This window comes from Eptatretus burgeri, chromosome 11 (assembly GCF_056783735.1).
Source record: "Eptatretus burgeri isolate ZD-2024b chromosome 11, Ebu_testis_v1, whole genome shotgun sequence".
Lineage (NCBI taxonomy): Eukaryota > Metazoa > Chordata > Myxini > Myxiniformes > Myxinidae > Eptatretus > Eptatretus burgeri.
The window spans coordinates 39533146-39560663 of NC_140971.1; the positions used below are offsets into that span (position 1 = coordinate 39533146).

The following is a 27518-nucleotide window of genomic DNA, read 5'->3' on the forward strand; positions in this document are numbered from 1 at the left end:
CATCATTTTATACATACAGTATGACATACTGCGTGACGTCATCACGTCACGATATGTACAGAGATAAATTTATAGGAACAAGGATGGAAAAAGTTCATGGAATAGCACTGGACATATGTCGACAGATTAAAACGAGCAATGGGAAACGAATAGAGAGGATTTAGATTTTAGACGATACACAGGCTGTTTATATATTTATTATACACTGTATGCACGACTTGCCAATCAATAACTCGTCTTGGCAAAAACTCGAGCAAAAGCACAAGTGAAAAGGTACATCGAAGGAAATTTCTACCGTAATTATAATTAAATGTTGTCTCGCAAACAGACGCAACAATGAGTTTCGAAGTCCGAATTCTGTTGAGAAAATTAATTCAAAACATCAGCGATTTCGCGGGAACTCGTTTCGGAGACGTCACGTGACCTAAGCTAGCCAATGAGCGACGAGTTGTGCGTCGTCCGTCAGGCGGGAACGGCGTTCGTCCGCAAACTCTCAATCCAATCGAAGCGGCGACTTCATTCAAGATTCTTCGCATTTCTAATCTTGCCTGAAATAACCCGAACTGCCGTTCGCCCTTGTGAAAGGTTCCAATCAAACTTTACCGTGACATTCGTTGCCGCTTCACGTCCATCTGTGAGGTAAATTTTGCGGCTTCGTTTTGGTGCTGATGGCGAAGGTTCAAGTGAACAACGTTGTGGTTCTGGACAACCCGTCTCCTTTCCTGAACCCGTTCCAGTTCGAAATCACCTTCGAGTGCGTGGAGAACCTCCCTGAAGGTAAGCGGCGATGAGAGAGATCCGCCGAGAGGGACTTGGGCCTGCGTCGGACGCTTTCAAATCTGAGGAAAATAGCGAAAAAACGCCAATGTTTTACCACACCGCTCTTATCGTGAAAGCTTTAGTCACGTACTTAGGTTAAGGTCGGTATTGATAGTTTAATACAAGTAAATTACCTCATTGGTTGGTGAAACGGGGATTGACGGACATCATGAGGTGATTGAAATGCAAAGCGCTAATTTTTTTTTAATTTTTTTTTAAAGAATGCTTTGTTGGAGTCAAGGAGACGTAAGCTGTACTCGAATCGTGTGGTATAAAAGCTCGCAAAAGTATAAAAAGAAAAAGCTGTGCTCGGGCCATTTAATTTCAGGACCCCCCCCCTCTTTGTCGATGACGTCAGTGGCTGCACCACGTGATCGAGTAATGCTGTCGTCCAAGCCAACATCCCTTTGCCATCTGTTTAACCTGACCCGATTGTTGTTCGTTACTTTGTCTCGGCCCACCACTACTGAGTTGTCTAATACAGATTCCCTCCATTCCTCCATCCATAATGGCACATTGACTGCAAACTGCCGTCCTGTAATACAAATGGTCAATATTTTTGCTTGTTTTTAAAATCGTGGAGTACACAGCCCTTTAGTTGGGATGGCAAACCACCGGTTGTTGTCTCCATTTTTAGCTCAACTGGACTTTAGTCCTGTGAGCTAATGTATGCGATCGGGCAGTGTCGGGAGGTGAGTGAGTCAGTGAGTATAAAACACTTCAGTCATTATCGCTTGAACCAAACACACGATTTTGATGAATCCTGGCCACAAGCTTCATATCTGATGCCTAACGAAGATTTATTGTCCGCATCAAAATCTGCGCTCATTTGCGGGGTTTGGAGGGGGGGTTGACCAGTCCCCCCCAAAGAGGTATTTGCTCTCATCTCCGAATTACACACAGAATTTCAATGAAACTTAACCACAACCTTCATCATCCTTGATGTACCAAAGTTTGTTCATGGCATTAAAAAAAAATCAGGGTCTGGGTGGGGGGGGGTTTGAGTGACTTGCTCCTGATCCAGGTGGGCTTCAGTACATACGGTCCTATCTTTTTTATGGGCATCGAGGGTTCTTTCTGACATTCGGTATTGTGCTGATAGCTTGGATAAATTTTTCTCTCTCTCTTACTGTACAGTATACAAAGCTCGCCACCTCTGTGTCTCTCTGTTGTACGCACTCCTAAACTGCTGGATGGAATGAGTTGAAACTTGGTGGTTGTACATGGGGTGTACCCACTAATGTTTTTGGTTGGCTAAAAGCCTCCATAGCCCCATTTGTTTTTACTTGTAAGAGGCGATGGTAATTCTCTGTGTAAATGTGCATCGTGTAGCACTGCCATTCCTGCTGGGAGTGGGTATCACAAGTCGTAATCCTTATAGTGGGGCAACTTAGCTAAATATAGCATAACAATTGTGCATTTTGTGAGGAAAGCACCAAATTTGGCACACTAGTAGCCAAACATATTATTAACAGATTTGGATATTGGGCCATTTCAAATTCAGCCGCTGATGGCTGTGGCAGCCATTTTCCACTGCCATCAAAAATTTTGAGATGGCCCAATATCCAAATCTGTTCATAATATTGTTGTGGTTGAGGAAATTCGCAAACCACCATTCAGGTCCCGTAGGTGAGATATCTCTGTAAGTATATGTGCAGTTAGCCCCAAACCCGTTGTTTAGAGGGAATAAATGTGATTCATTCGGGCTGCGACCCTTCAAGATAGCCGTTTTTCTGTTCTATCTTTATTTTGAACCAACCACGTCTCAACCGCCATCACACAACAACCACCAACCGCAACGCCGCTTCACAACAACGCCAACAGCCATGGCCTTTACCTTCACAACTCGCTCTCGCAACCATCGCATCACCGCCATTCCAAGCGTCGCCATGGCCATCATCGCCACAATAGACCCTCCACCACCTTCACCTCTCCTCCTTCTGCCGCCATTCCCGTGCCGCTTGTGGGCACCGATCCTGGACTCGTACAGGGCGCACGCCGAGCAGCGGGTGCAAAAAGCGGCCTTTCCGGGGAAGTCGGATCAGGAATGATTCACGCCCACTTCTGTTCCGTCCTATCAGCGAGCGCGGGGCGATTTCGCACCGCCTCCAGGCGTGTCAGAGTAGAATCGATATAGGCAAATTCGAGGATCAGGAATGATTCACGCCCACTTTTCCTCCGTCCAATGGGCGAGCGTGGCTCCGCCCCCGAGCCGATCCTGATCCGAAAATCTGCATATGGTTTCTCCTGCTGACTATAAAGCGCCGAGCGCGGGGCGAATAGAGAGAGAGAAGAGTTTCTGTTTCGGGCTCGAGTTGGAGAAGAGTTTCTGTTTCGGGCTCGAGTGAGAGAGAGTTTCTGTTTCGGGCTCAGGCGATTTGTGGCGGCGGTGAAGTGTGGCAGCAGCAGCCAAGACGGGTCTGGAGCAGAGTCGGTCTGTCGGGGTTCGGAGTCTGTCGGGGAGCTGCAGAGAGGAGAAGCCGGGAACGCGGTCGAGGGCGCAGTGGAGTCGCTCGTCGCGGGACCCAAGCAAGCCAGCTATCCTCTTTCCCCAGAGCATCAACAACCCCCCCTCTTTGTCCCCCCCCCCCCGCGCTGAGATAGTGCGAAAAGGGGGGCCCCGTTCCCACCCCATTCCAGGCAGTGCCAACGAGGCCCGCAGAGGAGCGCGGAGTCGGGGCACCGCCGCCATTTTGCGGCTCATCACAAGACGGATAGGCTCGACGCGGTCTCGCCCCACAGACCACGTCTGCCCCGTTGTCGTAGAGGGTGGCCCTTTTTCTTTTGCTTTGGAGTATATGTGTTGTCGGCGCCGTCTGTAAAGTAAAACTGTGTAAGTGTTGCCGTGTGCTCACGTAGTCGGTAGTAGATCTGCATTGTGTTTCTTTTGTTGCAATTGCTTTTGGTGCATAATTGTTGTGTTTCTTTTACATTTGCTTTTGGTGCATAATTGTTGTAATTGTATATGTGTGCTCTCCGTTTGCCGCGGAATAAATGTGCCTCATGTTGAACTGTTTTTCCCGTTTCGCTTCGTCTTTTCTTTAATTGAATCTCCATCTTACTTCACGTAAAGGGTTGGTTGTGGGCTAAATACGCCCAATAATTAATCGGAACCGTCGAGGTTGACGATAACACCGCTCGGTTATCCCGATAGTACGGAACGGGTTGCTTAAAGTGGCCCGTGTCCGAAGTCGACCTGCGGCGAGGTGCGATCGCCCGGTCTATCCTCCGTGTGGGTACTTAGGTAGGTCCAATTTGGCGAGCAACCCTATCCCAAGCGGGGGGCCGATTGGCACGATCGTGGTGAGGCCGAAAGGCCCACCCGTGACTAGTTCCCGGCGTTAGTCCGAGAGGGTCACGACAGGATTGTCCGTCCGGTGGGCGACGTGCCTCGATTCGAGTTACGTGGCCGCTCGCACGCCGGCGGGCGTGAATTCGCAACACTGGTGTCAGGTCGTGGGACACAAACCCATCCCCCTCCTCGCGGCACTGGTGTCGGAGAGCGGGAAAACAGGCTCTCCTGTCTCCAGCTAAATTCATGGGAATCGGTCCAGGGGTGAGAGGAGCGACCCCCGATTCCCTCCAAATTACGAGCGATTCAAATTAACCCCTTACGAGAAATAAGATGGCGTCTCAAGGCGAGCGGGAGCCGGGGGGTATTATAAATGGATTTAGAATGTGTAGAATCCATGGTCCAGGATGAAATCCCTGTGCAGGAAATGTTGGTTGTGCAGGAACACGAACTCCCCCAACTGAACCCAGAGTTCGAAATGGGCGCAGTGGCTGGGGTGGCGGACGAACGCCCCCCACGTGCGAATTCGCCCACGGATCGGACGATGGAAATGTTTAAGGCATTGATGAGGAAAATGGATGAAGTTAATGCCGACATGAAGGCATGGGGAAAGGAAACTCGGACCGCGGGTGAGAAAATGGTGACGCCACGTGGCGGAGACTCCGAACCAACGGGAGGGAGTGCAGCGGCCGTCAGGCCCGCGGTCGGGGCGGGTGAGAAAATAATTCGGGAGACGTGTAAGACGAGACATGAGGTAAAGAAGGTATTAGAAAAATTAAAAGAAAGTCAGGAGGAGACAAAGGAGGGATTGAAGGTCGTAACGGTGGAGTGTGAGAAAAGACTTCAAGACATGACGAAGAGAGTTGATAAGCTGGGACTGGAGGTAAAAACGGAGACAGAGGAACTGGGAAGACGGGTAGAAAACCACAAGCGCAAGACGGAAGAACAGTTAGAAGCCAAAGCAAGGTCGGAGGGTGCGGAGATGAGAAAAGAATTGGAAAAGGAAGCTTCTGAGTTACAGAAACACCAAAACAAAGAGGGGGAATTACCAAAAGAACTGATAGTGTTAAAAGAGGAAAGGAAGAGAACAGAAAATGAAACGTTAAGAAACCACACTGTACAGATTGTACAGCTGGAAGCAAAGGCCAGATTAAAGAATGAGTAACAAGAAAGAGTACTGAAAGAACAAGGAATGAGACAGGAGAAGGAAATCAGCCAACTGAAGAAAACCACGAGATTGCAGAATGAGATGCAAAAAAAGAGTAATGAAGGAAGAACGAATCAGACAGGAGAAGGAAGTCAGCCAACTGAAAGAAATAACGAGATTGCAGAATGAGGAACAAGGAAGACAGTGGAATAGGAAATACAAAGAACAAGGAATGAGACAGGAGAAAGAAATCCGTCAATTAAAGGAAACAATGAGATTGCAGAACGAGGAACAAGAGAGACAGTGGAATAAAAAACTGAAAGAGTATGAATTTGAAACTGAACGACAAAAGGAAAAAAATAGGTTGGAATACGAGGAGAAGTTGAAGGAGCAAGGAATGAAGCAGGAAGGAGAAATCAGGAGATTGAAGGACACAATGAGATCGGAGAGGGAAGGACGAGAGGAACAATGGAATAGAAAACAAAAAGAACATGAATCTGAGGTTGACCAATTGAAAGAAAAGCTGAGGCTGGAGTACGAGGAGATAGACAAAGAACAGCGAATGAAACACAAAATGGAGATGAACCAAATGAAGAAAACCATGAAACTGGATAAGGAAAGACAGGAGAGGAAACAAGGAAGAGTAATGAGACAGCAGCGAATGAAACACAAAATGGAGATGAACCAAATGAAGAAAACCATGAAACTGGATAAGGAAAGACAGGAGAGGAAAAAAGGAAGAGAACAGAGAATGAAACGTTAAGGAACCACACTGAGCAGATTGAACAATTAGAAGCCAAAGCAAAGTCGGAGTGTGCGGAGATGAGAAAGGAATTGGAAAAGAAAGCTTCTGAGTTACAGAAACACCAAAACAAAGAGACGGAATTACAAAACGAGTTGAGGATGGTGAGAAGAAAGAACGACAACAGAGAATGAAACGTTAAGGAACCACACTGTACAGATCGAACAGCTGGAAGCGAAGGCCAGATTAAAGAATGAGATGCAAAAAAGAGTAATGATGGAAGAACGAATCAGACAGGAGAAGGAAGTCAGCCAACTGAAAGAAATAACGAGATTGCAGAATGAGGAACAAGGAAGACAGTGGAATAGGAAATACAAAGAACAAGGAATGAGACAGGAGAAAGAACTGGCTCAATTAAAGGAAACTATGAGATTGCAGAACGAGGAACAAGAGAGACAGTGGAATAAAAAACTGAAAGAGTATGAATTTGAAACTGAACGACAAAAGGAAAAAAATAGGTTGGAATACGAGGAGAAGTTGAAGGAGCAAGGAATGAAGCAGGAAGGAGAAATCAGGAGATTGAAGGACACAAGGAGATTGGAGAGGGAAGAACGAGAGGAACAATGGAATAGAAAACAAAAAGAACATGAATCTGAGGTTAACCAATTGAAAGAAAAGCTGAGGCTGGAGTACGAGGAGATAGACAAAGAACAGCGAATGAAACCCAAAATGAAGAAAACCATGAAACTGGATAAGGAAAGACAGGAGAGGAAACAAGGAAGAGTAATGAGACAGCAGCGAATGAAACACAAAATGGAGATGAACCAAATGAAGAAAACCATGAAACTGGATAAGGAAAGACAGGAGAGGAAACAAGGAAGAGTAATGAGACAGCAGCGAATGAAACACAAAAAGGAGATTAACCAAATGAAGCAAACCATGAAACTGGAGAAGGAAGGACAGGAGAGGAAACGAGGAAGAGTAGTGAGAGAACAGCGAATGAAACACAGGAAGGAAATGAGCCAATTGAAAGAAACAATGAGATTGGAAAACAAAGAGCAGGAGGAACAGTGGGAGAAAAAACAACAACTATATGAGTGTGAAATTGAACAACTAAAACGGAGAGCGAGATTGGAGTCAACGGAGATTGAGGAGCTCCGGAGGGAGAACGAACAGCTAATGGGGCTCAGAGAGAAAGAACGACTCAGATGGGAAGGAAAAAGGAACCAGGAAGAGACAGAAATAAGGAACAAGGAGAGAAAATGTATTGAGACACGGGAGACAAGAGACGAGGTGAAAGTAATTGGGAGGGAGAGAAAAGAACAATTAAGACGGAAAGCAAGGAGGAGGTACGCGGAGATCGTGAAAGAGCAAGGAGTGAAACAGAGGGAAGGACGGGAGCGACTTAAGGAGAAAGCAAGGTTGACCTACATAAAGATAAGGGAAAGAGGCCAGAAAGAAGCAGAGACTAATAGACACGAGGGGACAACATAAACGAATAAATGTACAGAGACACGGGAGATGGGAACGATAGAGGGAAGACTACACGATGAAGACGGGGTTAGAGACGTACACACACACGGAGGTAGTGGAGGACCATGAGGGGAGCTGGCGGACTAGGTGGAGACCCAATGCGAGCAGCGGGATAGCCTACTCCAGGAACGAGGGGAGGGAGTATGCCCCCTTGAGGCGAGTCACGACCAGGTGAGTTCGGTCGTGTCGAGCGAGGTCGAGGGGAGGAGTGCTGTGGACAGGTGCACGCCGAGCTTGGGGGGTATAGAGGCCCCGGAGACCCTTGTGGGGACACGAATCCCCAGTGTGGTTGTGCCTGTGTGTGGTGCAGGGTGTGAGTGCGTCCCCGTGTGTGGAAGCGACCCCGTGTGTGAGTGGTGTGGTGGCAAGTGTGCTGAGGAGCGTGCTTCCCAGCACGCCGTGTGTGAGTGAAACACCGCGGGTGAGTGCCCCCGCGTGTGTGAGTGAGGCACGGTGTGTGGATGAGGCACCGCGGGCGGGTGCCCCCGCGTGTGTGAGTGGTGTGGTTTGTGTGAGGGAAATGGCACGAGTGAGTGGAAGGCCGCGAGTGAGTGGAGCCACGTGTGCGAGGGAGGTGGCATGCGTGAGTGAACGGCCGAGTGCAAGGGAGACCGTGTGTGTGAGAGAGTGGTATGTGAGGGAGATGTCAGTCGGCATGCGTGAGCATGCAGCCGCGTCTCCTAGTGCGAATGTAATGGAGTGGAGTGTGAGCGTTGTGACACGCAGGAGTGCGTGTGTTGAATGGAGACGACAATGGCGACAGAGGGACAAAAGCCGAGTAGCAGCTGTAGCTGTTTCGGGGACCGTGCTGGGTTCACCCAGCAGCGAGCGCGCGGTCCGTGCTGTGCAACGCACGAGGCCCCCACGTGCTCGCTTGCGAGAGTGAAGTCCCGGTCCGGAAACGCACGCGGTGGATTTGCCGATCCCGCGGACGGACAATGTTTAGGCAGGATTACGGATTTGGACCGGATGGGTTCTCCACGCGGGCGTGTGTGTTAAGCTCCAACGGGCAAAGCACATGTGTTCGCGTGGGGAACCCCTCGAGACGTGGGGCTTGTGTTTTTTTTATGCGCACGGTGACGTCATGGCTGCACGTGGGGTTGGAATCCGGCAGGAGGCGTATCCCTGCCGGATGGTACCGTCCAAGGAGGGACGAGGTACACATGCAGCTGCATGACGTCACGGGCAGGTGCAAAGTGCGCGAGCTGTGAGTTGCCGCGCTGGTGCTGCGCAAAATTTGAAAAAAAAAAAGCAAGCCTCGCTTTCGGGTGAACAGGATTCCCGGGCAAGGGGTCGATGATCTCCTTGGCTTGGGCACAGGATGGAAACTAGTTAGGGGAAGGGTTAGCTTAGCTAGACCGGCTCCATGGGGCAGGGGTAAGTCCTCATGGGGCCCGTGGAATGGATTAGTTAGAGGGATTTAGTCAGATTTAGGGTGGGGAAATGATTTTTTAGAGATTTGGAGACAGTGACAAACTATGGATGTGTAGTGGGGACGTAGCTTAGCTACGTAGTGTTAAAAGGAACGTGCTGTAGTGTAAGGGATGATGTGGGAGCATGAGTTAGTTAGGGGAAGTAGTTAGCAGGATGGCAGAGTTCAACGGTGTGTGTGTTGAAGAGTTGTGCGTTGTGAGGTGAGTACATGTGCTTGGTGAGTGAGTGAGGCCAGCGGGTCTGTGTGTATGGAGCGAATGTGGAATGCATGGTGCGATGAGTGATTGGGGGGAGGAGTGACTCCCGCCCAAGGGACCCCGGGGTCAGTGTAGAGTGAGTTAGGGGGTTAGTCAAATTGAAAAATGGAGGTCGTTTTGTTGTTTGTGGGAAAGTAGGCTCGAAACCCATTTGGAGGGGTGCAGGAGCCCTGTTGATGGGCTGAGAGCGTGGCTGCGAAAAGTGAGTATCGCTGAGTGGGTACCCCGGGCACCAGGCTAGTCGGCCGTGGTAGGCCAAGGGCCCATGGGGGGGGCCGGGATAGCGTCGTGGGCACGGGTGCGCCCGCTTGGTGCGGGGGCCCGGGGCGCCGGTATCCGCGTGGGCAGTGTTGTGGGCACGGGTGACCCTCGGAAAGGGGCCCGGGAAGCCAGCCTGCCACGTGTGCGTTTCAGGGGAGGTGCCATGGGGGGCACTCCCCGGTGTTTAGGGAGCTGGTAGGCTCGGAGGCAATGTAGTGCCCGGGGGTGCCATAGCAGGAGATTCGGCAGAGGGTCGTGCCTGCCAAGGGGAGCCACGCGTCCCAGCCATGAGACCGTGTGAGGGCACGGAGAGAAAATTGGGGGGACGAGGCCCGAAATTGTTGGGACACCAACACAGGCGACGGGAATCTGGGTTGTTAGAACCAATAGTTTAAGCGAGAGGCGCTTGTTGAAAGCCCCGGGGAAGTTTCACAGTAAAATGGTTAGGGTACATTAGGAGGTGTACCCCTCCGCACCATCCATCCCTTCGCTCTCGTTGTGGGCCGCTGGACCCACTTTGTGTTAAGATCGCTGAAGTCTGGGGAGGCCATCTTGAGGCTTCGTTGGGCCTCGGCACAGGACGCTAGCTCTCCCTTATTCCCCTCCGGGAAGGGAACGTAGTGGTTGGGAGTAGGCTTTTGACACGATAGGTTAGCCGAACAAGGACGATAAAGGGGGTTAGGGGACGATTTATAGTGGGGAAGTAAACATAAAAACAACAAAAAAATAGGTTGGGGCTAAATTGGGTTTTTTACAAATTAAGGGAGTGGGTATAGACAGTGACAGGCAAAGGCGATTAGGTGGGAGGGAGACAGTAGGCAGGTCCGAGCCCGCCTTCTGAGTGGCCAGCACCACCGCACTCCCTCCACCAACCTCCATCTCAAGGCGAAAGGCAGGCCAGCTTCATCTGCTGGCTGTGTTACTTCAAGGCCTGTGCCGGCCAGATCGTCTGCCGGCTGTGTTTGCCTGCAGCGGCCCTGTTCTGCCGGCTTTGTTCGCCTGCTGCCTTTGCCATACCATGCCCACTGCCCCTGTTCACCAGGCCGTTCAATTTTGCTTCGCCCCCCCTGTTCATTTCCATGTGCGCCAGGATCAAGGCAACAGTTTGCAAGCTGCAAGAACTTCCCTGTTGGCAGCTACAACACGGGCCTGCAGTGGCGGCCCGTGCACCGTGTTTGTGTCCATCCATCCATCCGTTGTGTTCATTGCGTGTGCCACTTGAGCTGGCACGGAGACTGCGTTTGTGCAGCCCATGCACCGTTGTGGTTCACTGCGTTCAGTTAAAAAGGGAAGGCCTTGGACTGCGTGTGAGCAGCCGGCCACGTTCCCTGTCACCTGCATTGTTTGAGCCAGAGACTGCATGCAAGCAGCCTGGCTCCCTGCTAACTGCTTTCTTTTTGCGGAGTCCATTGATCCTGGGCCATGGTTTAGTGTAAAATTTGTTGGTTAAGGTTAAGATGTACAGTTCATATGAGTGCGCCCCCGGCATGTATGTCTTAGCGCCGGCAATTTTATTTAAGTCGTCCGTGTGAGTGGGTTTGTTTAGTTAGTTACTCAGCCCTCAGGTTATTTATTTTGGGGACACGAATACCATGAATGTCGCACTCAGGGATCCGTAGGTAAAACGTACTAGGGGCGAACTACACATGATGGCACACGAAAATTTGACGACTCGGGACGAGTCTGTAAAAAGGGGAGGGGGTAGTGTTGTGGTTGAGGAAATTCGCAAACCACCATTCAGGTCCCGTAGGTGAGATATCTCTGTAAGTATATGTGTAGTTCGCCCCAAACCCGTTGTTTAGAGGGAATAAATGTGATTCATTCGGGCTGCGACCCTTCAAGATAGCCGTTTTTCTGTTCTATCTTTATTTTGAACCAACCACGTCTCAACCGTCATCACACAACAATCACACAATCACACATCACACAATCACACAACGCCGCTTCACAACAACAACAACGCCAACAGCCATGGCCTTTACCTTCACAACTCGCTCTCGCAACCATCGCATCACCGCCATTCCAAGCGTCGCCATGGCCATCATCGCCACAATAGACCCTCCATCACCTTCACCTCTCCTCCTTCTGCCGCCATTCCCGCGCTGCTTGTGGGCACCGATCCTGGACTCGTACAGGGCGCGCGCCGAGCAGCGGGTGCAAAAAGCGGCCTTTCCGGGGAAGTCGGATCAGGAATGATTCACGCCCACTTCTGTTCCGTCCTATCAGCGAGCGCGGGGCGATTTGGCCCCGCCTCCAGGCGTGTCGGAGTAGAATCGATATATGCAAATTCGAGGATCAGGAATGATTCACGCCCACTTTTCCTCCGTCCAATGGGCGAGCGTGGCTCCGCCCCCGAGCCGATCCTGATCCGAAAATCTGCATATGGTTTCTCCTGCTGACTATAAAGCGCTGAGCGCGGGGCAAATAGAGAGAGAGAAGAGTTTCTGTTTCTGGCTCGAGTTGGAGAAGAGTTTCTGTTTCAGGCTCGAGTGAGAGAGAGTTTCTGTTTCGGGCTCGGACGATTTGTGGCTGCGGCGAAGTGTGGCAGCAGCAGCCAAGACGGGTCTGGAGCAGAGTCGGTCTGTCGGGGTTCGGAGTCTGTCGGGGAGCTGCAGATAGGAGAAGCCGGGAACGCGGTCGAGGGCGCAGTGGAGTTGCTCGTCGCGGGACCCAAGCAAGCCAGCTATCCTCTTTCCCCCAGAGCATCAACAACCCCCCCTTCTTTGTCCCCCCCCCCGCGCTGAGATAGTGCGAAAAGGGGGGCCCCGTTCCCACCCCATTCCAGGCAGTGCAAGCGAGGCCCGCGGAGGAGCGCGGAGTCGGGGCACCGCCGCCATTTTGCGGCTCATCACAAGACGGATAGGCTCGACGCGGTCTCGCCCCACAGACCACGTCTGCCCCCTTGTCGTAGAGGGTGGCCCTTTTTCTTTTGCTTTGGAGTACATGTGTTGTCGGCGCCGTCTGTAAAGTAAAACTGTGTAAGTGTTGCCGTGTGCTCACATAGTCGGTAGTAGATCTGCATTGTGTTTCTTTTGTTGCAATTGCTTTTGGTGCATAATTGTTGTGTTTCTTTTACATTTGCTTTTGGTGCATAATTGTTGTAATTGTAATATGTGTGCTTTCTGTTTGCCGCGGAATAAATGTGCCTCATGTTGAACTGTTTTTCCCGTTTCGCTTCGTCTTTTCTTTAATTGAATCTCCATCTTACTTCACGTAAAGGGTTGGTCGTGGGCTAAATACGCCCAATAATTAATCGGAACCGTCGAGGTTGACGATAACACCGCTCGGTTATCCCGATAGTACGGAACGGGTCGCTTAAAGTGGCCCGTGTCCGAAGTCGACCTGCGGCGAGGTGCGATCGCCCGGTCTACCCTCCGTGTGGGTACTTAGGTAGGTCGAATTTGGCGAGCAACCCTATCCCACGCGGGGGGCCGATTGGCACGATTGTGGTGAGGCCGAAAGGCCCACCCGTGACTAGTTCCCGGCGTTAGTCCGAGAGGGTCACGACGGAATTGTCCGTCCGGTGGGCGACGTGCCGCGATTCGAGTTAAGTGGCCGCTCGTACGCCGGCGGGCGCGAATTCGCAACAATATGTTAGGTGACTAGTGTGCCAAATTTGGTGCTTTCCTCACAAAATGCACAATTGTTATGCTAAGTTGCCCCACTATTACAAAAATACACAATTTGGTGTCTGACTTTTTGATTGCAATACATTCAGTCATTACTATCCAATCTCAACCAAACATGACAGGAGGACGAAGGGTCAACACCACGGAAGATGTAGTGACTTCAGTTGCCCTCCTTAAGGGGGTTTTCAACCTTGGGTGAAATCCATGTTAAGATAGCTAATTGTGACTTTTTTTCAATGCCGCTTCTAATAACAAAAGGAATAACAGCAGTCATGACAATCGCATAATATTGTTGTGGTTACCAAATTCGCAAACCACCATTCAGGTCCCTTAGGTGAGATATCTCGGTAAGTATATGTGTAGTTAGGCCCAAACCCGTTGTCTAGTGGGAATAAATGTCATTCATGCGTGCTGCGACTCTTCAGGATAGCCGTTTTTCTTTTACTATCTTTATTTTGGACCAACCGCCATGATTACCACCGCCAACCGCGTCTCAACAGTCGTCACAACATCAACCACCCACCACAACGCCGCTTCACCACAACAGCCACGACCTTTCCCGTCACACCTCGCAACCGTCGCATCGCCACCGTTCTTGCGCCGCTTGTGGGTACCGGTGTTGGACTCGTGCAGGGCGCGCGCCGAACAGCGTGTACAAAACCACGGATTTTCCGCTCCAAAAACGGATCAAAAACGACACACGCCCACTTTTGTTCCGTCCAATCGGTGAGCGAGGGGCGATTTGGCCCCGCCTCCAGGGCGTTGGAGGGCGGTCGCTATATGCAAATTCATGGATCAAAATGCATTCACGCCCACTTTTTCTCGGGCCAATGGGGAGCGAGGTGAAAGGTCGAAGGCAGGGGGTCAAAGGCGAAGCCACGGGGCTTATATAAGCGGCTGCGTTCGTCAGAAAAGGGTTGGTCGTTGGTCGTCGTCGTCGTCGTGTGCGTTGGAGTCGGAGCGAAGAGGACGGAGCTGTGGAGAGGCGGCGAAGGCAGACGAGGGGGTGCTCGCGTCGTGCCGGGAGCTGCACACCAGGGAGGCCGACGGCGCGACCTGGTCGAGGTGGAGACGCTCGTCGCGGGACTCGAGACAGAGTAAAAATCCTCCTTTCCCCGAGCATCAGCAACCCCCTCCTGTTTCCCCCCCGCGCTGAGATAGTGCGACCAAGGGGGCCCCTTTTCCCACCCCCTACCAGACACTGTCCGCGAGGCCCGTGGAGTTGAGGCACCATCGCCGCTCCGCGTCTCATCACCAGACGGGTAGGCCCGACCCGGTCTCGGCCTCAGGCCCGCCTCATCCTTGAGGGTGTTCTTTTTCTTGGTTTTGGGTATGTGTTGTCGGCGCCGTCTGTGAAGTAGAATTGTATAAGTGTTGCCGTGTGCTCGGTAGTCGGATAGCTCTGCATTGTGTCTTCGCTTTTACATTTGCTTTTTGTGTAAAATTGCATTGTGTTTCTTTTCCTTCTATGTGCTTTTGGTGGAATTGTATATGTGTGCTTTCCGTTCATCGCGAATAAATGTGCTTTATGTTGAACTGCTTTCCCGCTTCGCTTCGTCATTTCTCTCATTGAATCCTCATCTTGCTTCACGTAAAGGGTTGGTAGTGGGCTGAATACGCCCGATAATTAATCGAACCGTCGAGGCCGACGATAACACCGCTCGGTTATCCCGATAGTACGGAACGGGTCGCTTAAGTGGCCTGTGTCCGAAGTCGACCTGCGGCGAGGTGCGATCGCCCGGTCTACCCTCCGTGTGGGTACTTAGGTAGGTCGAATTTGGCGAGCAACCCTATCCCACGCGGGGGCCGATTGGCTCGATCGCGGTGAGACCGAAAGGTCCACCCGTGACTGGTTCCCGGCGTTAGTCCGAGAGGGTCACGACTGGATTGTCCGTCCGGTGGGCGACGTGCCGCGATTCGAGTTACGTGGCCGTCCGCACGCCGGCGGGCGCGAATCCGTAACAATATTAATGTTATTACAAAATAATTTTTATACTAAAAATATTCCCTCTCCCTAAGTGGTTTTTCCTCATTGGACAAACTCCGTATTAACGTGCATAAATAGCTTATCATGGTGTTTCGTGGGGCACTCCTTCCAGAGTTGTTTGTGAAGATGAAAACGCTGGTCACATGATCACTTCTACTGGTTGGTTTTGATTTTCCGTTGAATCGACTGTTTATAAGGGAGGTCAGGTCAGGTATGGGAGCCTGTGCTGGAGCAGCGTGTCGCAGCGTCCACTTTCCACCAGTTATGCTGGGGGCCAGTGGGACTTACCTTGCACCCCCCGTGACAATTTTTCACTGATACCACAGTGTTCATATATATCCCAAGTATCAGAAAAAAGATGTTCCCAGAAAAACAACTCATTTGCACTATGCTTTATGAAGCTGTTTCCATTTTTTACATTTAATTAAGCTATCCAAACATTATTCTACATCTCTGACAACAACGGAAATATGTTCACTTATACATATGTGTAGATTCCTCATTTACAAATTTCCATGTACCAGAAGTTGAGATATTTACGAAAATGAGAATTTCCATAATGGCGGATCCTAATTAGCATATCAATGCATTTAAAAACTATTTCCACTACTTTTACTCAAACAGAAAATAGTTATGTTTCTCTTAAACACCAACAGACATCATAAGTCGCAGTTATGTATTATATCAGGCCCAGGTAATTAATTCTATTGATTAATCTGATTTCGCATGATTTTCGAACGATTCATTGTGCTTTGTATTTTATGTTAATTAGCCTACTTTAAGAAATTCAAAAATTTTAATATTTTTTGCCAACCTGGCTTGTATCTGGCAACACTTAAGTAATGTTTTTTTTTGACAAAAAACTGACATGTGTGGTAATTACAAGGAAAGAAAATGGAAATTCTTGCATTTTTGTGGGAATTATTGCCTTTAAGTCAAATTAAATTAATACGCAAATGAGCAAATTAGCATAAACAAAATATATTTTAATACGTAAATCTATAAGCTTTAATTTGACACCAATTTTGTCATTTTATGTTTAATTTGACAGAGATATTGACATTTTGCCGATCTTTGTGAGATTCGTCTATTTTTGATGGGTTGCTATGGAAACAGTTTAATAAAGCAGAGTGCAAATGAGTTATTTTTCTGGGAACATCTTTTTTCTGATACTTGGGATATATATGAACACTGTGGTATCAGTGAAAAATTGTCGCAGGGGGGGTGCAAGGTAGGTCCCACTGGCCCCCGGCCTAGTACTCCAGGGGCCTCCGTCTGGCCATCCCCCAGGCATATGCCTGGCCCGTCCTCATCTCCTTGAGATGCTGATCAACCTGCTGTAACTACGAGGAATGTTGTCGGTCCATTGGCCTCCTCCACTCACGAAGCTCCCTCACTAAGAGAATCTGGTGAGCAGGATCGGCATCAGCAAAACGAGCCACATGTCCATACAGCTGCAGCTGACACTAACGGACTATGCAGGTAACAAATCTCATTTGAGTCTCTCAGCAACTCCTCGTTGGACACACAGTCCGACCAGCGATAGCCAAAGATTCTCCGAAGAGACCTGGAACCCAAGGAATTAAGTCTCCGTCTCAGATCCCTGGTCGGAGTCCAAGTCTCACATCAATCGAGCAAGACTGGAAGCACCAAGGACCTGAAGACTGACTTTCGTCCTCCTGCACAGGGACTGACCGTGCCGCATCCCATGATCCAGTGAATCCACGACTCCCCAGGCCTGATCCAGATGTCTATTGAGCTCTGGCTCACTGCCAGCGGAGACATGAATATCACTGCCAAGGTAAGTGAATCTCTCCATGACCTCAACATCCTCACTACAAACGGGCACAGACAAGATAGCAGAATCCAAGATGTCATTGAAAGCCTGGATCTTAGTTTTGACCCAGGGATCCCGTAATCCCAGCAGCTCTGACTCCTCGTTCAGCACCTCAAGGGCCCCCAAAAGGATATCCAGTCTCCGCAAAGACGACTGCATCATCTGCGAAATCAAGGTCAGAGATCTTGACTTTCCCAAACAATACACTGCAGCTTGAGCTCTTGGACATCCTCCACAGAATCCAGTATATGTGTATGGCTCACAAAGTGGGTATGCTGTGGTATGTTTGTGGGAAATTCCACATAAAACTATTCTGACTTAGACAACTTGGACAACAAAAACTTAGACAAACCATCAATGGTCAGAAATGAAAGTGGACATCTTGGGGAACCTGAGAAACCGACAATATCATACTCTCCATTTCCCTGTTTTATTAAAGCAACAGAATATGGGTATTGTAACCTTAGAAATGTTACAGTTTGATTGGTAAAATTTTTATTTTACTGTACATTTCTTATGTGACAGTTATTTTGAGTGTGGTGACTCAGAATGTGAACTTTGGCGTCTCTTTTATGTTTTGATGATGTTCTGTCTCCCTATTCGGGTTTTCTAGCATCTACCCTATCTGATGAAATAATGGATTCGTACATAACGCTTCGTGTCCACTGCATCGTGAAAAATAAGAAGTACAGTGTTGATAATGTTTCTTATGATTTTTATTCCAAATCTCCATTAATTTATGGGAAATATGAGAGTCTAATGGCAGAAAAATATAGATCAAAATTGTGATCAGAAAAATAGAATTCGGACCGCAAGTAATCCCGTCTTGATTTTCGTGTCAGTCCCGTTATGTACGAATCATCATCTCTCGTCGGACGCAAATAACGCAAGCATTAGAAAATCTTGCCGTCTTGCAAACTTCCCCGATTGATGGATATAATAGGCACTTGCAAGCGTGTCAGCACATTTCCATTCGCCGTCGAGCGCAGCGTTTGTCTTCGTGTCCGTGTCTTTGCGAGAGCCGTAACGTAGGAATCCAGCGTGAGGACGCCGAGCCAAACGAGGTGACTCGCATTTGTCTGATAATTAATTCTTCATTTTAACCAACGCTATAATTTTTTTGGTGCTTCGTGAGGATCCGAGAGGTAAGAATTATGTTTTTCTTTTCATGTTCAAAATGATTCTTTTCAAAAGTTCTTAAGAAATAGATTCGATTTTAATGTTATTTTTCGCTTACAAGTGTGGCTTTCTTTGATACTGAATTCGTCTGTGTTTTGTTCGTAATTTATAACATCGGACTCTCTCAAAATGTGTTGTTTTTTTTTCTTTTTCCTGTCACATATTGAGCCTGTTTAAAAAGGCAGAGTAAAAATTATCTGTTTCTTATCCCAAAGTATAATATTTACGTTGTTTTTTTCATCTGATTCCGTACATAACGCTGACGCCAAGCTCGAAATTCGAACATCTATTTGCAGTGTTGTATGTACTGTATTGAGTGGTAACTTTAAAACCGGACGTGCAGCAGGTCTAAAAATTATGATTTAGCTGTTTGAATACATGCAGATTAACATACTGGGTTGCATTTCATGTTTCCCCAAACTTTTTTTTTGCCCTTTGTGTAACAGTAGTGTACCCACTTTGTGAGCCATGCACATATACAAATGCTGAAAAGTGGGGGGGGGGGCAGTACACACCCCTGACAAACTCCAGCAACAGCTGGAAATAAGCCAGAGATGGTACCACCCCATCTCACAGCACTCTCAGTACCAGAGTATAGTTCAGACATCAGATTGATCACTTTTGGTCGCACCCCACGAAGATCAAGAATCCTCCAGAGGGCATCCCGATTCACTGAATCAAACGCTTTGCAGAGATCAACATAGGATGCAAGCAGCCCCTGACAAAACTCTCGTCTATGTTCGGTGGCGACCCGAAGAGCAAGGATATGCTCAATCGTTGACCTCTTTGGTGAAAAGCCTGACTGCTTTGAGCGCTGGTGCTCAAGCAGATGGTGGGGAAACCGATCAATAATTAGTCAAGCAAAGACCTTGCCCGGTACTCAGAGAAGCGTCACCCCCCGGTAGTTGTTGCAGTCCTGGCAATCACCCTTCCCTTTCCAGAGAGGGACAACAAGGCCCCTCTTCCAATCAGTTGGGATTATGCCTGTGTTCCAGGCACAGCACAGAACTGCATGCAACGACATTAGTACAGCATTTCCACCAGCTTTGAGAAGTTCAGCATGGATGCCACAGATCCCAGGAGCTTTACCTCATTTCAACCCGTTCACCACAGCCTGTGTTTGCAAAAACGAAGGTGGATCGCAATTTATTGGAAGGTCATTAATAGGGACAGTGACACCCCTGACATCCGACTCAACAGCTGGTGGATCGGCCTGGTACAGCTGCTCAAAGTAACCGGCCCAGCGTACCTTCACATCAGACTCCTCTGTCAGCCCACCATCCTCCGTTCTAACTACAGTACACCAAGGGACGGGCTTGGATGAACGCAATGTGCGAATTCCCTTGTAAGCAGGACGACAATCATTTGACCACAGGTGATGCTTTATCTGCCCCCTCACAGATTCCTCACACATAGGCCTCCTTGTCTGGCCTTCATGCATGTACAGTTTTATGCCTCAACTCCCTGAACCAGCTCAGCTCTGCCATTAACCCTGGCCCTGCGACACTGGTCAATGGTATCCAGTGTCCCTAGAGAGACATAATTCTTCTTCGCCCTTCGGTGAGTTCCACGACATCCACCAGTAACATGAATGATGGTGGTCTTGAAGGCACTCCACAACTCTGAAGGATTTCCCAAATCTCCACTCACCCTGTTCGCAAACTCCTCCGCTACCCTGTCATCCTTGAGCTTGCCTACATCCAGCCTAGGATGGGATGGTACTATTCTCCTGGATTTAAGCTGCAACTTCTGAGTTGCTACATCAAACGTGTGGGTCGGTATTGAGGAACTGAGCACTCCGGTGGACCCTACAGTTCTGGATCATCCTCCAGCGACCATCAACGAGCACATGCTCAATCTCTTTTGCCACACCACCAGTGTTGGAATACTAAGTCTAACGATGAACCTGTGGGTGCTGAAACAATGAAACAGCCACCCTAAGTCCATGACTTCTTGCATAAGAATGGAACTTGGTGGTATTTTGATTCACAGTTCCAGACCCATGGGGACCAACACATGTCTCATAACCATCCCTACCAGTTCCAATCGATACATTGAAATCTTCCAAGACTAGAAGGGTATCTCGCCTGGAGCACTGATCAACCACAGACTCGAGCATGGCATAGAATGCGTCCTTCATGGTGAGATCACTCACCTCAGTCAAAGCATATACAGAGACCAGGGAAACAACACCCAATGAGTGACGAATCCTTAGTCTCATAATATGCACATTGACCGGTGTTACCTCAATTATCATTGGAGTCAGCTAATTGGACAAAGCTATAGCAACTCCTTGGGCATAGTAACCATCAGAACGACCAGACCAATTGTAGGTGTAACCACCCGCAATGATCTCACCACTATCCGGTCTCCAAACCTCAGAGAGTGCTACAATACCGATGTCAAAGCGCATGAGCTCAGATGATAACACAGACAGGTGATCATCCTCTCTTAGGGATAGGACATTCCAGGCACCCAACTGAACGAACCGCCTCAGGTTAACCCAAGGAGACCACCGTCTGGTGGACTACACCTCAGCACCACTCCACCACACACCACGACAATTTGACCCAGGAAGTTTACCCCGTGGTTTTTCTCCTATCATCAAAGAGTAGGGGTCCTGAAGGCTTTGCCTCAATCCCGTCATCCAGGGAGCTGCCCTACGGAGGGCAGCTGCACAGGAGGTTCTCCCACGGAGTGGATTTTCAGATTTATTTTTGCTTTTAGTACGTTTTGCGGAATGAAGGGTTTTACAGTGGCCAGAGTGCAAATCCTGTCACCAACCTCCTCAAAAAAGTAACTCAACTGCAGGATGACATCCACAGACACAGTTGGGCACTAGATATCCTGCTGGTTGTCCATATCATACACACTCCTCACCAATAAACCTGGTGTGGGAGACTGTTTAGTCATCGACACCCCGACCATGAAACAGGTTTACGTGGTACCTGCAGCAAGTCACAGATATAATCTGGCCTGGCCTGACCTCACGATTATCTTGCTGTCACTAGGCCGCGACAGCAACCACAGCGACACTGTGTACATATAAGGTAGGGTTTTCTATTGATTGATTAATCGGTTTATACAGTGCTTATAGAAAGTCTCCATCCCCTTTCAAAATTTTCACCTTTTGTTGCCATATCGCCTGCAATTAAATTGCATTAAATCAGACTTTTTTTTTCCACGTTCATTTACACACTGTGATTGGCAAAAATAATTTTGAGCGGAGCACTGATATGATGGCAAGCTTACAATACTTTGAGTTGAAACGTGCTCTGATCATTCTTTCGCGAATAGGTTCACATTCTCTCATGGTCTTAACCTTCTCTTTACAAACTATAAGAGCTACACCATGGGTGTGGAGAGATTCACTTACTTTGGCAGTGATATTCATGTCTCTGCTGGCTGTGAGTCAGAGGTCAATAGACGTCTGGGTCGGGCCTGGGGAGTCATGGATTCACTGGATAATGGGGTGTGGCGCTGCCGGTACCTGTGTGGGGTGACGAAAGTCCGAGTTTTCAGGTGCTTGGTGTTTCCAGTCTTGCTCTATAGATGTGAGACGGACTCTGACCAAGGATCTGAGACAGAGACTTAATTCCTTTGGTTCCAGGTCTCTTCGGAGAATCCTTGGCTATCGCTAGTCGGACTTTGTGTCCAACGAGCCGTTGCTGAGAGAGACTCAAATGAGATTTGTTACCTGCATAGTCCGTGAGCGTCAGCTGCGGCTGTATGGACATGTGACTCGTTTTCCTGATGCTGATCCTGCTCACCAGATTCTCTCAGCGAGGGAATCTCGTGAGTGGAGGAGGCCAATGGGCCGACCACGTGCCTCGTGGTTGCAGCAGGTTGATCGGCATCTCAAAGAGATGGGGATGGGCCAGGCATATATCTGGGGGATGGCCAGACGGAGGCCTCTGGAATCTTGGCTGGTGGAAAGTGGACGCAGCGACGCGCTGCTCTGGCGCATGCTCCCATACCTGACCTGACCATGGGTGTGTGTATCCTTCAGTCCAGAATAGAGAATGGTGGTGCCCTCGTTTGGCACCCTGAAACGGTCCAGCAGCACTCACTCATACCAAGTATGTCCAGATGGTATATTTGCATCTCTCTGATAACTTGAGCTGATTTTGATGTTTCATGCATGGTTCGGACATGCCACACTCCCATATGGATCTTAACTTTGGATACAAGTTGGCTCCACTTCGTACTCCTGACTTTCCCAAAAGGACTTTGATCAGAGGTATACTGCCAGGTAGTTAGCTCGAGCTTCCTGCAGGATCTGCGTAAATACGTGCCATACTCTGAATAAATTTTGAACAAAATTGAATAAATTCTTCCTTGTCACACACCCAATGTGTCCACCAGATTTCATCTGGATCTGTCCACAACTTTTTGAGTTATCCTGCACACAGACAAACAAACAAGAAGATATGCAGATAACGATACTTGCAAATTCTATAAAACAATTTTAACCTGAAAAATAATTGGTGGTTGAATTCAATGAGCAAATATGCAACTCCTGTTCAAATTTCAAGTGAATTGGATGAAAATTGAGGATTTTAGAAACACCACTCAAGTTGTTGACCTTTTGACCTCAAAAACAATGGGCTTCTTTCTTATGCCAAACTGTACCATGTGATGAAGTTTCGTGAAGATTGGTTTAAAATTGTGACATGTAGGCAACAAACAGACAGAATAACAGAATCGACTGACCAATATACTTCAAAAATCTTTAATTTTGTAAGTAACAAACAGACAGAAAGGGGTGAAAACATAACCTCCTTCACCTTTTGGTGGTGAAGGTAACTAGTAAAGCATTTTCTATAATTATTGTCCAGGAAACAAATTGTGTGATTGATTGTAATATACTTAAGTCTGAGTAATTAATGCACTTTGCCATGATTCTTGTCAACAAGTTGACAAGCATCTTTTGGCATTGCATGATGCAACCATATCTATTCTGAAAAATGATTGTGATATTCATTTTTATTTCATATGGATAGGGTTATCATGAGATTCCAATAAAGAAATAGACTGTTCTGGGGGATAGAGAAAATGTTCTGAGAGCTGAGGGACTGTTCTATATTGGCATATGGTTCATGATGCTGAGATCCTGGGTTCAATGTACATGATATAACATGTTGACTTGTCTAGTTGTACCAATATGCTTGTACTTTAATATAAATATGTACTATAGTAATGTCTCTTAAAGGTCCCATGACACCCAAAAGTACTGAAATTATATATATATATATATATATATATATATATATATATATATATATATATATATATATATATATATATATATATATATATATATATATATATCGTATCGGAGGTTTTCATCGTGATTTCAGATCTGACAATTTTATCACAATACTCGTTCTGTAAAATGTAAAATTAAAAAAACAAACCTCTTCGGGAACGCCCATAAAAATTCTGCCGACATCTATTGAAAGGGGCGTAACCCACATGACGTCAACTGCAGGACGATAAAGGCTGCACTTAAATTACTCGGTTTGGTGGTCTACGTGATTGTATTGGCTTCCTGTGTGTTTCCACATTCGATTGGTCGACTGAAACGCTTCGTTCATTTCTGCTTTAAAAAAAAAATCAAACATTTGGTTTTGAATAATGGATGACATGGACTTTGATTTGTCTGGTAGCGACAGTGAGTGTGAGAGAAATGAAGGATTTTGGTCTGAATCAGATGGAGAATTGTCGGATAACGTAGTCACGGGAGGTGAAGTTCAGGCAGCTGGAAATGGAAGACGGCCTTACCAGTTCGATCCCGAAGCAGGACAAGCAGAGGAAACTGGCGATGAAATTCCCGGAGGTCATGATGATCAGGAGGACATTGAAGGAAGACTTGGCAATAACAACTGGTTAGACTAAATCCTATTCGTAATTCAATAATGTAAATTCGACTTGTATACTTCTCGATATCAGAAATATTTTAGTGAGGTGACATGACCAGCACAGCACAGCGGACATGTTTCTCCGCGGCGAATGAATCACAAGCAAGGCCAGCCCATGTCATCGCCCGTATCTCTCCGCACATAAAATGAAGCAATCTCGCTGTCCAGATACGATGAAAACTTGTGTGCAGAACACACCTTGCGACACAATTGTCTCGAGTAGTCCGATAAATCTGACGTTCTGTTGCACTTTTATTTATTTTATTCCTACTGTCGTCATGTAGCTCACCAGTAGAAAACAATGAAGAAAAGAGAATAATAAAAGAAAGCTACAGCTCGTCAGATTTATCGGCCGAGTCGGACGGACGACGGATTTATCGGCCGAGTCTAGACTCTATAGATCTCGAGTTAACAAGTACCTTGTATTAGCATGCACACAATGCATAAGTCAATGCGTAAGAGTCCCGAGGCTATGAGGCCGTGTAATAGGATAGATAAATTTGTCTTTCATAGTTGTGCCAACATATTTTACCCTGTTCATTTATTACAGTATTTTGGCTAAATGTTAATGAATAGCAAGCCAATGGAAGCAGTACCTTCACTTTAGAATAAACCCATGTATGTCGAGTGCAGCCATACCTGGCTTGCATGTACGTGGAATCGTACCTATCCCAGCAGGCTGGTTTCAACGAACAATTCAATAAGCTGCAAAATGTGGGTGCAGGTTTTTCACATTGTTTGTTTTTAAAATTATCTCTTTGCGCCTTGAAATGATGCAATATTAATCTTTAGTATTTTACTTGTATGTCTGTAAGTTTTTATTTTTTATTTTTTATTATTATTATTATTTTTTTAATGGAAAGGTTCAACAGTCACATTTTATATTTTGTGGACATGGTATAGCCCTTTATTTTGCATACATGTATTGGATTTGTACACGACTACGACAAGGTAGTAAATGGATAAATAATTGCCTCGTGATTGTTGTGCATACACGGCTCAGAAGCAGAATTTCTTTTCCGCGAAACAATCACAGGAATTAAGACGATCAGTGAGATGGCAAACACATGTGCACAATGCATTTGTACGTACTTTATACGGCGCGCGACATCTCAAGTCAATCCACTCTGTGCGGTTCTGCATGTGACGTCAATGCTGCGGTTTGCTGAAGTCAACTTTTCTAAGGGGAAGGGCATAGTTTTGAAAAGCAACAGAAATGTTCAAAATATTGGTCTAATTATCCCATTTTTGATTAAAAAAAACAAAACATGGGTGATTTCTTCACAAGGAAGGTCAAGTTAATATATAAATAACCAGAAAGTTTTGGGTGTCATGGGACCTTTACTGTCCTTAAAATGCACGTCATAATTGTACATGCTGTCCTTAGCCTTACACAATTAAAAAGATGTTCTGCTCAAATTGAAAGAATGTCTTTCACACCTTAGATTTGGAGTGGAAGATTGTTTATGTGGGTTCTGCTGAGAGTGAAGACTATGACCAAATCTTGGACTCTGTTCTTGTTGGGCCAGTACCAGCAGGGCGCCACATGTTTGTTTTCCAGGTTTGTTTGATTTTTTTCCTCCAGACTCTCTTGGTGCATTTCTTAACCCCTTTCCCCCACCCCTCTACAATTCATTTGCTCCCTTCCCCCACCCCACCTTGTCTGCCCTCTCCTTTCCCCTTCTGCCTTCTTTTTTAACCCACCACTTTATTCTCCTCTTTCCCCCCACCTTATTGGTCCTCCCACCCCACTCACACCTTGTTGGCCCCTATTATTTTCCCCTCCCCTGTCTGGTCGACCCTCCTGCATCACCCCCTTCCCTCACCCCTGTCAGCCCACTTGCATCCCTTCCCTCTCCTCCCCCTTCCCCCTGTCGGCTCTCTTCCCCGCCTTGTCAGCACTCTTCTCTTTGTTTAAAGAAACTCTCTTTGCCTTCCTACCTTTTTCTTCATGGCTTCTGGCCACCTTTTAATGCCCTCACTTTTTACATCTTCCGCATGATCACTCTCACATGGTTGTATAATCTACCTGTGGTTATTATTCTCTCTTAGGCAGACGCTCCAAACCCAGAACTGATCCCAGATGCAGACGCGGTTGGCGTGACTGTTGTACTAATCACATGCACATACAGAGGACAAGAGTTTATCAGAGTTGGCTACTACGTCAACAATGAGTACACGGATCCAGAACTTCGTGAAAACCCACCTGTGAAGCCCATCTATGACAAAGTAAGAACTGAGAGGAGTTGTTGGTGGAAAATTTTCTTTGTGTTTGGGATTATTTTTGTTTTTAACCTCTTAAAAGCAACCCATGTGTTGGTTTGGGGTTGTGGTAAAAGTTTATAATCATGGGAAGGGCTGGGCGATATCTCTATTATCGGCTTGATAAGATATTGAAAAAAAATATCAACGCGACACTACATTTTTTCAAACTGTTTGTATCGGCATAATCGATAATGGAAAAGGTGGTGTGTCGTATCGTAAACTGAAGATTTTGAGACGTTATTTCAATTATTTAGTCAGAATATCGACATGAAGGAATAATTTTATCATAACATGATAGTATTGGTTAAAAACAAACAAACAGATATACGTAACGCCATTATCTCACCTTTCATGCGAATGGAGAGAAAACTTTGTCCCATCTCAGTTGCTGGTTCTCCTGCCTCATCATCAGGGTCTTTCGGTTTGGATACTTAGATTGTGCCTGAGGAGGAGGGGGACTATTTGCACTGGTACAATCATCACACATGAACTCCAACTCAGATCCCGTGCAGGAGAGCTTTTATCAAGATGGCAAAGCGCGAATACAAAAAAGGGCTGCCCCCAGGGCAGGCACATTTCATCCCCCCCCTGTGTGCCCATCATAAACAAAGAAAAATACTTTAAAGAAATAGACAAGCACGGGATGGGTTGAATGCTGGACGTCGGGATGACTTGCACATTTGTCGATGCCGAACCGAGCGCAAGACGTAATTCCAGTTGTACTTTCGCTCTCATACGAGCCTCGACAAGGTATACAAAAAAAAAACACAACAGAGAGACAGACACCAGCAAATGGAATATATAATTTCATAACCAGAAAAATCAACAGTTATAATGGAAGTGAATCAAAACTTGAGGTAACCTAAATCTAATTGAGGTGCCTCCACACTGGCTTAAATACAGACAAGGGGAAAATAATAAATAAAAGAAAATTCCTCCCTTTCTCCCGGCACTTAGCTTCGGGTGCAGGAGATAGTCTCAGTAGCTTGAAGGTCACCAAACTGCTTCATCACTGTGCGGACGCTCCCACAAATGGAGCCAAGCCACTCTCTCGCGGTGGTAAACGTACGTCAGGCAGTTCAGAGACGGCACTCGACGTCAGGGCTCACAAACCGTGGTGTAGCTTATTCTCAAGAGTGAATATGCCGATCGTTCCTCTCTTGCACCCAGTCTGTTCACGATGGTCCACGCGAAGAGAGTTTCCAGAGAGATGTC

General features: G+C 47.3%; 3 protein-coding genes across 3 annotated transcripts in view; 1 reads left to right on the forward strand and 2 right to left on the reverse strand.

The window, feature by feature from the left end:
* PLEKHJ1 (pleckstrin homology domain containing J1) overlaps positions 1-823 on the reverse strand; it is a 32090-nt gene extending 31267 nt beyond the window's left edge. Inside the window, exon 1 of the mRNA XM_085846106.1 lies at positions 604-823. The gene's annotated coding sequence lies outside the window, so the exon portion shown is untranslated. The remainder of the gene's footprint in view (positions 1-603) is intronic.
* Positions 1-27518, reverse strand: part of LOC147016900 (uncharacterized) — a 394344-nt gene that overhangs the window by 227160 nt on the left and 139666 nt on the right. The gene's annotated exons all lie outside the window — the stretch shown is intronic.
* The window catches only part of ASF1A (anti-silencing function 1A histone chaperone), a 36946-nt gene continuing 9915 nt past the window's right edge, over positions 488-27518 (forward strand). The window contains exons 1-3 of the mRNA XM_085846103.1: positions 488-777; positions 25484-25599; positions 26091-26267. Coding sequence (XP_085702229.1) covers positions 669-777; positions 25484-25599; positions 26091-26267 — 402 coding nt within the window. The 5' untranslated portion in view covers positions 488-668. The remainder of the gene's footprint in view (positions 778-25483; positions 25600-26090; positions 26268-27518) is intronic.